At 49.8% G+C, this 14,380-nt stretch overlaps 1 protein-coding gene across 1 annotated transcript; it reads left to right on the top strand.

The window, feature by feature from the left end:
- The first annotated feature begins 238 nt into the window (after window positions 1-238).
- LOC103243380 (amine oxidase [copper-containing] 3-like) lies at window positions 239-7,958 on the top strand. Its single transcript, XM_037992987.2, has 4 exons — window positions 239-1,835; window positions 5,364-5,649; window positions 6,357-6,486; window positions 7,077-7,958. The coding sequence occupies exons 1-4, from the start codon at window positions 239-241 to the stop codon at window positions 7,350-7,352; spliced, it is 2,289 nt and encodes a 762-aa protein (XP_037848915.2). The 3' UTR covers window positions 7,353-7,958.
- The last annotated feature ends 6,422 nt before the right edge of the window (window positions 7,959-14,380 follow it).

Raw genomic sequence — 14,380 nt, 5'->3', positions numbered from 1 at the left:
GTTCCTAACTCTGCCCCACCTCCTGAACGCGGCCTGATTCCTAGTTCCCTCTAGCTCCACCCCTGACCCCTCTGCCCTTGGGGTTTTTCACAATATCCATCATTCCTCTTGACCGGCAGCGCCTTCAGAGGCCGAGAGAAACATCCTGCACCCAGGTCCTCTCTGGCTGTTTATTGTTGTCTATTTTGCATTCTGCATTCAGAACCAAGAGCCTGAAGACGACCCAGGAGCTTCAGCTATGGCTGTCTTCATTATTTTGTCCCTGTTTAGTGTTCTGGTGACAGGCATAGGTGAAGGCGGGGCTGGGAGTGAGAAAGGAGGTGAGAGGGAATGTAAGCTGAACCAGCTTCTCCATTGCCCCTCTATATCTCCCAGTGCCCAGCCTTGGACACACCCTGGCCAGAGCCAGCTGTTTGCAGACCTGAGCCGAGAGGAGCTGACAGCTGTGATGCACTTTCTGACCCAGCGACTGGGGCCAGGGCTGGTGGATGCGGCCCAGGCCCGGCCCTCGGACAACTGTGTCTTCTCAGTGGAGCTACAGTTGCCTCCCAAGGCTGCAGCCCTGGCTCACCTGGACAGGGGGAGCCCCCCACCTGCCCGGGAGGCACTGGCCATTGTCTTCTTTGGCAGGCAACCCCAGCCCAACGTGAGTGAGCTGGTGGTGGGGCCACTGCCTCACCCTTCCTACATGCGGGACGTGACCGTGGAGCGTCATGGAGGCCCCCTGCCCTATCACCGACGCCCCGTGCTGTTCCGAGAGTACCTGGACATAGACCAGATGATCTTCGACAGAGAGCTGCCCCAGGCTTCTGGGCTTCTCCACCACTGTTGCTTCTACAAGCGCCGGGGACGGAACCTGGTGACAATGAACACGGCTCCCCGTGGTCTGCAATCAGGGGACCGGGCCACTTGGTTTGGCCTCTACTACAACATCTCAGGGGCTGGGTTCTTCCTGCACCCCGTGGGCTTGGAGCTGCTAGTGAACCACAAGGCCCTGGACCCTGCCCGTTGGACCATCCAGAAGGTGTTCTATCAAGGCCGCTACTACGACAGCTTGGCCCAGCTGGAGGCCCAGTTTGAGGCCGGCCTTGTGAACGTGGTGCTGATCCCAAACAATGGCACAGGTGGGTCCTGGTCCCTGAAGTCCCCTGTGCCCCCCGGTCCAACTCCCCCTCTGCAGTTCCATCCCCAGGGCCCCCGCTTCAGTGTCCAGGGAAGTCGAGTGGCCTCCTCACTGTGGACTTTCTCCTTTGGCCTTGGAGCATTCAGTGGCCCAAGGATCTTTGACGTTCGCTTCCAAGGGGAGAGGGTGGCCTATGAAGTCAGTGTCCAGGAGGCCTTGGCCATCTATGGAGGCAATTCTCCTTCTGCTCTACGAAGCCGGTACATAGATAGTGGCTTTGGCTTGGGCCACTTCTCCACGCCCCTGACCCGTGGGGTGGACTGCCCCTACCTGGCCACTTATGTGGACTGGCACTTCCTTTTCGAGTCCCAGGCCGCCAAGACAATACGTGATGCCTTTTGTGTATTTGAACACAACCAGGGCCTCCCCCTGCGGCGACACCACTCAGGTTTCTACTCCCACTACTTTGGGGGCCTTGCAGAAACGGTGCTGGTCGTCAGATCTGTGTCCACTATGCTCAACTATGACTATGTGTGGGATACAGTCTTCCACCCTAATGGGGCCATAGAAGTCAGACTCCACACCACCGGCTACATCAGCTCAGCATTCCCCTTTGGTGCTGCCCAGAGGTATGGGAACAAAGTTTCAGAGCACACCATGGGCACGGCCCACACCCACACCGCCCACTTCAAGGTGGACCTGGATGTAGCAGGTAAGGCATCCTGGCAGAGGCAAAGGTGCCGGAGGGGTGAGCTGAAGTCTCCATGCCTAGCTTTAAAAGTTTTTTTTGGGCTGGGTGCGGTGGCTTATGCCTATAAGCCCCGCACTTTGGAAGTCTGAGGCGGGCGGATCACTCGAGGTCAGGAATTCAAAACCAGCCTGGCCAACATGGTGAAATCCTGTCTGTACTAAAAATACAAAAATTAGCTGGGCATGGGTACACCTGTAATCCTAGCTACTCAGGAGGCTGAGGCAAGAGAATCACTTGAATCTGGGAGTGAAGAGGTTGCAGTGAGCTGAGATCGAGCCACTGTGCTCCATCCTGCATGACAACCAGACTTTGTCTCAAAAAAAAAAGTCTTCCATAGTTAAAAAAATTACCTCTGTGATTATAGAATCTATTATATTGTATACTATGTATAAATATGATATACTGATCGAAGTATTTAGATTTCTATACTCAAATGTTATCATAATGTACCTATGTTTTGTCACTTCTGTTTTTTCACATAACAACATTTTTCAAGCAAGCAACAAAAATGTATGAAATGTATAAATGCACACTTGTGCCGAGCACCCCACTATGCAGTTTAACAGAAGAAACAACAGTGTTGCTCTCAGGTGGTTTACATTCTTTTTTTCATCTCTTTTATTTTTTCTTTTTTGAGACAGGGTCTCTATCACCCAGGCTGGAATGAGGTAGTGTGATCATAGCTCACTACAACCTCCAACTAACTGGGCTCATGTGATCCTCTCACTTCGATCTCCCAAAATGCTGGGATTACAAGTGTAAACCACCATGCTCAGCCCTTATCATTTTTTGGTGGTGAGAACACTTAAACTCTACTCTTAGCAATTTTCCAGAATACATAATACATTGTTATTAACTATAGTCACCGTGTTGTACAATAGATCTCTTTGGGATTTCTGCTGTTGTTTGAAACAGGGTCTTATTCTGTCAACCAGGCTGGAGTGCAATGGTATAGCTCACTGCAGCCTCAACTTACTGAGCTCAAGCAATCCTCCCAATTCAGCCTCCTGAGTAGCTGGGACTGTGGGCACACACCACCACGCTCAGCTAATTTAAGTTTTTTTGTTTTTTTGGGTTTTTTTTAATAGAGATGTGGATCTCACTATGTTGCCAAGGCTAGTCTTGAACTCCTGGGCTCAAGCAATCCTCCCTCCTCAGCCTCCCAAAGTGCTGGGATTACAGGCATGAGCCACCATGTCCAATAGATCTCTTGAACTTCTGAAATTTTTTATTCATTGAGCTACATCTCCCCAACTCCACCCTCCTTAAGGCACTGGTAACCACCATTCTACTTCCTACTGCTATGAGTTCAACTTTTTTTTAGGTTCCACATATAAGTGAGATCATATAGTGTTGTCCTTCTGTGTCTGACTTATTTAATTAACATAATGTCCCCTAGGTTCATCCATGTTGTTGCAATGAGATTTTCTTCTTTTAAGGCTGAATAGTATTTCATCATGTAGATATACCACATTTTCTTAATCCTTAAAAGTTTTCCTTATTCCTTATACATTTATTAATTGGAATTTTCCATAAAGAAGAGTTATCCTTCCTTTTTATTTCTGTTTTCAATTATTTATTCAAATTGTATAGACTCATGGTTTTTTATTGTACTTTAAGGGTTATAACGGAGTACTATCATTTACTTTGTTCCTTACGTTTTTCCAACTCTGGCCATTGGGAGGTCCTTTAGATTAGTTCCTATGTCCTTTTCTCATACCTCCATGCCTTTTTGAGCCCTTCCTTACTTTCTGGCACCCAAAAATGTTTCATCTGGCATTTTCCCTGCTCCTACCCTGGAATCAACCTTGTCTGCAAGGAGATCAGGTTCACTTTATTGGAGAATGGTATTTAGAAACCAATATCTGGGCACCAAGTGTGCTCATCATTACTGGGATGTCATTGCTTTTAGGCCCTCTCAGTAGACTTAGCTAGAAAATTCAATCATATATTCCAACCAACCCATACACACACATCTATCTTTATCTCTGTATTAAATGAGGACAACTTTTAAAACACTTGGAATAGTGCCTGACACGTAGCGAGCCCTTGAGAAATACTAGGTATTGTTGTGATTAGCCACAGGAGCCTACTTGTGTGCGTGGACCATAAAGAACTCTTAGTCTGTGGCTGGGCGCAGTGGCTCACGCCTGTAATCCCAGCACTTTTGGAGGCTGCGGTGGGTGGATCACCTGAGGTCAGGAGATTGAGACCAGCCCGGCCAACATGGAGAAACCCCGTCTCTACTAAAAATACAAAAATTAGTTGGGCATGCTGGTGTGTGCCTGTAATCCCAGCTATTCTGGAGGCTGAGGCAAGAGAATCACTTGAACCCAGGAGGTAGAGGTTGCAGTGAGCCCGGATCATGCCACTGTACTCCATCCTGGGCAACAAGAGCAAAACTCTGTCAAAAAAACAAAAACAAAAAACAAAAAAGCCTCTTAGTTTGCATTTGTCACCTAAGGGTGGAAACACTGGGATATGGATTAGGGGCAGTGAATCTACAAAAGGAAACTAAGGGTTTGCTGAATCAGTCTCTCCTCTCTCCTGGTCTTTGGAAGGTGCAGAGGGAACTACCAGCATGTTTTGATTTATTGCTCCTTGTCTTAGATCACTTAACTTGACTCCTAATGTGGGACCTAGTTGGACTCAAATAAAATCATTCAGACTCCAAAAGTTCAGGAAACAGATTGTGTCTTAAGCCCTGCTCCCTGCTCCCTGCCAAGTTTCAAACGGGAAAGGTACCTCCAAGCCCCAGCAGCATCGAGCCCAGCGTTGGTTTTCCTTCCCCTTGGTCCCCACATCTGCTGTTCTTGTGTTGTGGTGTCTCTCTATGCTGTCTTCCTCTATGTGCTGATGTGTGGGCAGTGTAAGGCCAGACTAAGACCCAGGTCCCCAGCACTGCCATGATATTAACCGTGTGTCCTTGCTGACCAACCAAGGTACATTATTGAATGCTCTAAACCTCAGTTGTCCCATCTGTAAAATGGAGACAATGATAGTTCCTCCTTTTTGAGATTGTTGGAAAAGTGAAAGCATGAATACACAGAAGGCACTCAGTATGCTGCCTACACAGCTCCTTCAGGTTCAGTCAATGTGCGGCTTATTTTCATGATAAGGCAGTCCTGGCAATGCCACAGGGCTTCACATGTGAGGCGAAGTCTTCAGGTCAGAGGGAGTGCCACCCTGCCCATTGCCCACAAGGTTGTTCCAACCTCAGGTAAACACCCTCCCATGCAGCCCCTCAGAGGGAGGAGATGGGTGGAGGCCCAGTCACAAGGCATCTTGGATTATTACCAGAGAAGAGAGTAGAGAGAAAGACCTCCTCCAAATCCCTGGACTGGGGTTATCTTGCGGAGAGGGAAGAGAAGCAGGGGCACACTCAGTTCTGGGCTGCTCTTTTGCCCCACTCTGAAGCCAGGTGGAGGCAGAGTCCAGAGGGGCCAAGGCAATTGCATGACAGGCCCTCCCCCATCCCACCCTGAGCAGGACTAGAGAACTGGGTCTGGGCCGAGGATACGGCCTTTGTCCCCATGGCTGTGCCGTGGAGCCCTGAGCACCAGATGCAGAGGATGGAGGTGACCCGGAAGCTGCTGGAGACGGAGGAACAGGCCACCTTCCCCATGGGAGGTGCCACCCCTCGCTACCTGTACCTGGCCAGCAACCACAGCAACAAGTGGGGTCACCCCCGGGGCTACCGCATCCAGGTGCGCAGCTTTTCTGGGGAGCCGCTACCCCAGAACAGCTCCATGGAGAGAGGCTTCAGCTGGGGGAGGTGAGTGGTTGGCGGTCAGGAGGGAGTGGGGCAGGTAGAATGGATGAAGGGCTCCACACTGTTCCACCTCCCACAGGTACACACACACACACACACACACACACACACACACACACACATTCCTGTGGCCACAATCTGTAGCCACTCAAAGCCTAATGGGTGGGTGGAGGAATGCTGAGATATGAGGCATTGAAGCAAATCTAGGAAAATATTAGTGGTAGACGCTAGACTTGAGTATGTGGATGTTCACATATAATTCTTCCAATTTTTCTGTATGTTTAAAATGTTCACATTAAAGGTTGGAGGAAAAAAACAGTGAGATAGGAGCACAGATCGGAGGAAGGATTCCCTAAAATCTAGGTATTTGAGATACTGAACTTGACCTAGGATGGGAAAGAGGCCATGTCCATATGTATGATTCCAAGGCCCAGGCTCAACATCATGCTCTGATCCAGATGGATGGATGAGCAACATTCCTACCTGAAGTCTGCTGGGCCAGTGATGTTTAAGGTACAGGACAGCAGACAAGTCAGGAAGTCTACAGATGAGAGAGAGAGAGGCAAAGAGAACTGGACAGAGATTATACAGAGGCTCAATATTCTAAGACTTCGGGGCTCATTTCCCCCTTGTGTTCGTTCACTCTTCAGTGCAGCCTCAGGCAGTGGAACAGTTGATGAACTTGTCGGTCTAATCAAAAACTCCTGTAGGTACCAGCTGGCGGTAACCCAGCGGAAGGAGGAGGAGCCCAGTAGCACCAGCATCTACAATTTGAATGACCCTTGGACACCCACTGTGGACTTCACTGACTTCATCAACAATGAGACCATTGCAGGGCAGGTCAGTTGCATGGAGTGGTGAGCAGGCAGCTGGGGAGGAGGGGAAGAGTCAGGGGAACAAGATGAGTCACTTCACTGCCTCAGGAGCCAGATTCCTCAGGGACCTTCAGAACCCACTAAGAATGAAACTTCGGCCGGGTGCAGTGGCTCATGCCTATAATCCCACCCAGCACTTTAGGAGGCCGAAGCAGGTGGATCTCTTGAGGTCAGGAATTTGAGACCAGCCTGGTCAACATGGTGAAACCCCATCTCTACTAAAAATACAAAAATGAGCAGAGTGTGGTGGCGCGTGCCTGTAATTCCAGCTATTCGGGTGCCTGAGGCTTGAACCCAGGAAGTGGTGATTGCAGTGAGTCGAGATCACACCACTGCACTCCAGCCTGGGTAACAGAGCGAGACTCTGTCTCAAAAAAAAACAAAAAAAAAAAAAAAAAAAAGAAGAAAAGAAACTTTATGACTTCACATTTTTCCTGAGGAACTAAGAACATATAGGTGGGTGAGCTGACTCCCTATCTGCAAGGTCACTGCGGGAGGCAGAGCACATTCTCAGCAAAGCCAGACCTCGTGATCCTCTTTCTTCTCCCCTGCTAGGACTTGGTGGCCTGGGTGACAGCTGGTTTTCTGCACATCCCACATGCAGAGGACATTCCTAACACGGTGACTGTGGGGAACAGTGTGGGCTTCTTCCTCCGACCCTACAACTTCTTTGACGAAGACCCCTCCTTCTACTCTGCCGACTCCGTCCACTTCCGAGGGGACCAGGATGCTGGGGCCTGTGAGGTCAACCCCCTAGCTTGCCTGCCCCAGGCTGCTGCCTGTGCTCCCGACCTCCCTGCCTTCTTCCATGGGGGCTTCTCTCACAACTAGGCAGTCCCTGGGATGGAGCATGTGGCCAAGGGCTCCAGGGCCAGGGTGTGAGGGACAGGGAGCAGCTGGGCACTGGGCCGGCAGCCTGGTCCCCTCTTCCCTGCGCCAGGACCCTCTTTCTTCCACTGCCCTGCCTCGCATCCCCTCTATGCCAGGAGCCTCCTGACCCTGTGATGCCTGACACAGGGGACACTCAGCCTTTTGATGCCAGCTGTGCTGAGTTCCCATCCAGAGAGGTGAGGCATGGCCCCTCCTGGAGCTTAGAGCCGTGGCCAGGCATTTCCCCAGACCACTCCTGGTTTTCTTAACACTTTGTTTTTTTTAATGAGACATAATTTACATACCATAAAATCCATCCCTTTAAAGTATACAATTTCATGAGTTTTGTTTTTGTTTTGTTTGTTTGCTTTTTGTTTTTCTTTCTTCTTTTGAGACGGAGTTTCACTCTTGTTGCCCAGGCTGGAGTGCAATGGTGCGTTCTCGGCTCACTGCAACCTCCGCCTCCTTGGTTCAAATGATCAAGTGATTCTCCTGCCTCAGCCTCCTGAGTAGCTGAGATTAGAGGCTCCCATCACTATGCCTGGCTAATTTTTTTTTTTTTTTTTGTATTTTTAGTAGAGAAGGGATTTCACCATGTTGACCAGGCTGGTCTCAAACTCCTGACCTCAGGTGATCCACCTGCCTCAGCCTCCCAAAGTGCTGGGATTACAGGCATGAGCCACTGTGCCCAGCACAATTTCATGTGTTTTAGTATGTCCACAAAGTTTTGCAACCATTGCTACTAATTCCAGAACATTTTTATCACCCCAGAAGGAAATCCTGTACGTGTTAGCAGTCACTTTCTATTTCCCCACAGTCCCTCTCCATCTCTAGATAACCACTTCCCTATTGTCTGTCCCACTGGGTTTGCCTATATTCTGGTCATTTGCATGAAAAGATTCAGATAATACGTGGTCTTCTGTGATTGGCTTCTTTCACTTAGTGTAATGTTTGTGAGATACGTCCAGTTGTAGTGTCAGTCAGTGCCTCACTTCTTTAAGGCTAAATGATATCCCATTGTATCAATATATCTCATTGTGATTATCCATTCATCCATTGGTGGATATTGGAGTTGTTTCCACTTTTTTGGTTATTATAGATAATGCTGCTATAAACGTTCATGCACAAGTTTTCGTGTGGACGTGTGTTTTCACTTCTCTTGGGTATATGCCTAGGAGTAGAATTTCCAGGTTATGTGGTAATTCTATGTTTAACCTTTTGGGAAACTGCCAGATTGTTCTCCAAAGTGACTTACTTTTTTCCTTCTTTTAAAATTGTATAAAATATATGTAACATAAAATTTGCCACCTTGGCCAGGCACAGTGGCCCACGCCTGTAATCCCAGCACGTTGGGAGGCTGAGGCAAGCAGATCAACTGAGGTTGGGAGATGGAGAGCAGCCTGGCCAATATGGTGAAACCCCATCTCTACTAAAAATACAAAATTAGCTGGGTGTGGTGGCATGCGCCCGTAATCCCAGCTACTCGGGAGGCTAAGGCAGGAGAATCACTTGAACCCAAGAGGCAGAGGTTGCAGTGAACCCAGATTGCGCCATTGCACTCCAGCCTGGGCAAAAATAGCAAAACTCAGTCTCAAAAAAAAAAAAAAAAAAAAATTTGCCACTTTAAACATTTTTAAGTGAGAGTTTGGTGACATTCGGAAGCTCTTTTGGGCCTCCTTAGTGCTCCTCTGCCCTGGTTTTTGTTTTTGTTTTTTTTAGATAGATTCTCACTCTTGTCACCCAGGCTGGAGTGAATGGCACAATCTCAGCTCACTGCAACCTCTGCCTCCTGGGTTCAGGCGATTCTCCTGCCTCAACCTCCCAAGTAGCTGGGATTACAGGTGCCCGCCACCACGCTTGGCTAATTTTTTTGTATTTTTAGTAGAGATGGGGTTTCTCCATGTTGGCCAGGCTGGTCTTGAACTCCTGACCTCAGGTCATCCACCCTCCTCGGCCTCCCAAAGTGCTGGGATTACAGGCGTGAGCCACCATGCCTGGCCTGCCCTGGGTCTTAAAGGTGAGTAGGGAGCCTCTAGAGACCAGACTGTTCTCCCAAAGCCCCAGAGCATTTTCCCCAGTAGATGTGCATCTCAGTTTTGGGCCTTGGACAGCAGGTCCTTCTCTCTGTCTGTTCCCTCTCATGCTGACAAAGTCCTCCTCCTCTCGGTCTTCCTGCTACTTCAGCTTCTATTCCCTACTGGTTTTTGTTTTTTGGTTTTTGTTTGAGATGGAGTCTCTCTCTGTCGCCCAGGCTGAAGTTCAGTGGCGTGATCTCGGCTCACTGCAACTTCAACCTCCCAGGTTCAAGCGATTCTCCAGCCTCAGCCTCCCCAGTAGCTGGGACTGCAGGCGTGTGCCACCATGCTGGGCTAATTTTTGTATTTTTTGGTATAGACAGGGTTTCACCATTTGGCCAGGCTGGTCTCAAACTCCTGACCTCAAGTGATCCTCTGGCCTCGGCCTCCCAAAGTGCTGGGATTACAAGTGTGAGCCGCTGTGCCTGGTCTGTTCCCTGTGGTTTCTAGTGGAGCAGGGACGTGGGAGCGTCCCTGCTGCCTCAGGTCTCGTAGTTCCTTCCTCTATTCCTTACTTCTGGTGTCCTCCTCTGCCCCTGGGCTGGGTTAGCCTTGGATCTGCCAGGGACTGTCTTGTTTGAAGAAGGACAATGCTTGGTTATCTCCTTGTGGGGGCCTATGTCTCTGAACAGTTTTCTTCATCTTATCTCTCTGCCTTTCATTGTCATCAGAAAATGTTCCTCCTGTCATCTTGTCATCTGCCTACACTGACAGATGTTACGAGTTCCTGCCATTTACACAGGCCATGCGGAGTACGCGTTTGTGAGGGGGAAGGACGGTCAAGTGTCAGCAGCAGTCCCGGGGGTTTGTGGGTGGAAGGAGAAAAAGGTGAAGGGTCATCTGGTCCCAGGGCCCTGGTGACAGTAGCCTCTGTTACTCTGCAGCAGCCAGCGTAGGTGACCAGAATGTCACTGAGGGTAGGCACTAAAAAGCCCCAGGAGTGGCCGGATACAGTGGCTCACACCTGTAATCCCAGCACTTTGGGAGGCCGAAGTGGGCAGATCACGAGGTTGGGAGTTCAAGACCAGCCTGACCAGGGCTGCCCCTCATGGGCTGTGGACTTTGGACTTTGGATAGGCATAAATAAGAACCGGGACTATTTCCAGGAGGGGATTTGGGGGTGGGAGTAAAGTGGGGAGGAGGTAGGGCTCAAACACCGAGCTTTCTCAGGTGTGTCAAGCAAGAGAAACTTACACAGTATGTGGCGCCCACACCTCTGCTCCGTCAGTGAAGAGAAGGGGTCCCGTCCCAGCAGGAAGCCCAGGCTGCCCGCCCAGCCCGAGGGGAGGGCACTGACTAGGCAGGATCTGGCAAAAGGGAAGTTCAGGGCGCATATTTGGGTCTAATTCAGCTGTGACCAGAAGAGAGATCATAAACTGGGATCCCACATCACATGGAATCCTATGGTTCCCTTGAGAACTGCCTGGACCCCCAGGTCAACCATGTGGGCTGGAAAGGAAGTAAGTTCTGGCAAAGGGACGTTCATACGAGGACCAAAGCCGTGGGAACCACACTTCGATTCGTGACTTTCAGCGTATCTTGAAAGCGCTTAGATGGGGAAGATTTGGAAAGGCAGAACTGCTACTGCTGCTGCTGCTGCCTCTTCTTTCCATTTTGTGTCTCAGCTCAAAGATTGAGCTTCTCTTTACCCTCTCAGCCCAGACAAATGTCTTGTTTTGCCTTTCTTGCATTTTTTTTCTTTAAAGAAATTTGGAGGCTGACTTGGGAGGATCACTTGACCCCAGAAGGTCGAGGCTGCTGTGAGCCATGATTGCACCACTGCACTCCAGCCTGGGCAACAGAGTGAGACCACATCTAAAAAAAAACCAAAAACAAAACATGAAAAGGGAGTCATAATAGCAGAAATGCTCTGTCTTGCCCGGAAAATGAATGCTGCAGGGAGCCAGGTCTGCTACTCTTGGCTGCTCCGCAGGTTGCTTCTCCAGATGCAGAAATTGGGAGAAGGTACCTGTGGCCCAAGGCTGAGGTCTGTGGGGGGCCTGCTGCTGTGGTTCACCTGCTGACCAAGGAAGATGAGATACGGGCCCCCACTGGGGTCTGAGGGCACAACCCAAGCCACCCTGAAGGGGTATGTGCACAAGGAGTTCTCAGGAGAAGTCCCCGAGATGGCCTGTTGGAAAACTCTGATGGGAACATTTCCTTCCACCTTCAAGAAAGAAGCAACGTGACCCTGAAGAATGCAGCCCAGAGAGATCCAAAGGGTCAGAAGCTCTGGGGCGAGTCTGGTGAGCTTCCTAGACTCATCTCCACCTTGCCCTGTGGTCTGGCCCTGCCTCCTGGTGGAGCCTGCCCTGTCCCCACCCTGACACTTGACCTGTGGCTGACAGTGGGCCACCTCTGCTCCACTCAGGCTCTGTGGCCAGGGGGTCTGCAGCTTCTCTGGCATTTCTCCTCACCATCTGGGTCCTGCGATGGAAACAGTCTCATTTAGCTGCCCCAGAGACTCACAAGTCCTTTACTCATTCAGCAAGTATTTTCCAGCCCCTGCCATGTGTCGGGCCCCTGTTAATTCTATAGTAGTATTTGTTGTGATAAATAAAATTGCCTTCATAGTGATGTCATGGTGGAGGGAGGAACGCTCAGAGGAAGAGGCTGTCTCTGAGCCCACAGAGCTCCCACTGCTATTTCTTTTTTTTTTTTTTAATTAAACTAAATTTATTGTCTAGGTGCAAACCAAGGGAACTGTTGGGGGATGGGGTTGAGTCAGGTCAGGGTGCCAGGAGCGGAGCGGGTGAGAGGCCCTGGAGCCTCGGAAGGTCGCAACTTTGGAAGCGATCTTTGCCCTTGTGATTTCATGTGGGGAGGGGGGATGTGTTTAGGAAAAAAGTTATAAAAAGACAATTTTGCATTGAAGTCACTAGGATCTTTCAATGCTAATAGGAACTAATAGGGGGAGGAGAGGTTTATAGGGTTATAGGGGTCTTCCAGCACCATTTCCAGCGTCCCCCCTCCATTTCTATTGTTCTGCCTGGCCAGGCGCTCGCAATCGTGCTAGGGACACCAAAAAGCTCTTGCATTTGAAGAGTTAAAAAAAAAAAAAAAAAAAAGGCAGCCCGTCCCCCACTTCCCGCCTCGCTCTCTCCCCCCTCCCCCTTCCCTGAGCGTTAGACCTTTCGGAGAGAGCGCACCACGGGCAGGCCAGGACGGTTGGCGCTGTAGGGAGTTCCTCCCCGGACGCTGCAGTCCCAGGCTTGGCTGGACGGCCATCGCTTCGGGAAGCCGTCCTCTCCAGGTGGCCAAAGTAGGCGGGTGTGGGGTGGGGTGGAGAAAGGCGTCTGCCCTGGCCGCAGTCTAGCGGTGCCCGGGACTCCCCACTGCTATTTCTAAGAGGCCAGCAATATGTCTTTGCATTTCAGAAAACTGGGTCTATTCAAGAAATAAAGATAGATGGAGGTCAAAATGGGAATGGATTTAGGGGTGGGGATGGAGTAGGATGGAAGTGAGAGAGGGGTGGAGAGGGAATAGGGGGAAGATTGGTGATGGGGAGGGGAGAGGATAAGGAACAAGATGAGGAAGGGGGAAGGTGGAGTTGGAGTGGAGATGAAGATGGAAGTGAGGAGGGCTGGATCATCCTCTGGCCTCTCCTACCAAGCCCCCTCTACACAATGCAAAGGAAACTTCATTCACTCATCGGACGTTTCTGGGACTCTTCCTGAATGCCAGATGTGCATTGGTACAGAAAAATGACTCTCTTCATAAAAGCTCTTGCCTTTAAAGAGCTCAGAGTCTGGGCTGCGGAGAGGTCTTTATATAAACAAAAACACTGGCTGGGCGCACTGGCTCACGCCTATAATTTCGGCGCTTTGGGAGGCCGAGGCTGGTGGATCACATGAGGTCAGGAGTTTGAGACCAGCCTGGCCAACATGGTGAAACTCTGTCTCTACTAAAAATACAAAAATTATCCAGGATTGGTGACACGTGCCTGTAGTCTCAGCTACTTGGAGGGTGAGGCAGGAGAATCACTTGAACCTGGGAGGCAGAGGTTGCAGTGAGCCGAGATCACACCACTGCACTCCAGCCTGGGCGGCAGAGCGAGACTCTAAAAACAAACAAACAAAAAATAAACAAAAATACTGAGATAAGAGCTATGAGCTCGGTGCAGTGGCTCATGCCTGTAATCCCAGCACTTTGGGAGGCCAAGGTGGGAAGATCACCTGAGGTCAGGAGTTCAAGACCAGCCTGACCAATGTGGAGAAACCCCATCTCTACTAAAAATACAAAATTAGCTGGGCGTGGTGGTGCACGCCTGTAATCCCAGCTACTTGGGAGCTGAGGCAAGAGAATCACTTGAATCCAGGAGTTGGAGGTTGTGACGAGCCAAGATCATGCCATTGCACTCCAGCCTGGGCAACAAGAGTGAAACTCTGTCTAAAAAAAAAAAAGAGCTATGACAGACTAGTGGAGCATAGAATGAGAAGCCAACTATTCCTAGTGGGAGTCTGGGAGGACTTCAGAGAAGAGGTGATAGTTATGTGTGTTTAATTGGATTCATTTATTTATTTCAGTTAGTAATACATTCATATGTTCAAAATCCTAAAGACACAAAAGAACTTGTGTCTGGTGATGGTTGCACAATTCTGTGAATGTACCAAAAACCATGGAAACCATTGAATTATATACTTTATTTTTTTTATTTATTTATTTATTTTGAGACAGAGTCTTGCTCTGTCACCCAGGCTGGAGTGCAGTGGCGCGATCTTGGCTCACTGCAAGCTCTGCCTCCTGGGTTCACGCCATTCTCCTGCCGCGGCCTCCTGAGTAACTGGGACTACAGGCGCCCGCCACCACGCCTGACTAATTTTTTGTATTTCGAGTAGAGACGGGGTTTCACTGTGTTAGCCAGGATGTTCTCAATCTCCTTACCTGGTGATCCACCCGCCTCGACCTCCCAAA

This window comes from Chlorocebus sabaeus, chromosome 16 (genome assembly GCF_047675955.1).
Source record: "Chlorocebus sabaeus isolate Y175 chromosome 16, mChlSab1.0.hap1, whole genome shotgun sequence".
In the NCBI taxonomy this organism is placed as follows: Eukaryota; Metazoa; Chordata; class Mammalia; order Primates; family Cercopithecidae; genus Chlorocebus; species Chlorocebus sabaeus.
The sequence above is the reverse complement of the archived record's forward strand: the minus strand, read 5'-3'. Positions and strand labels throughout refer to the sequence as shown.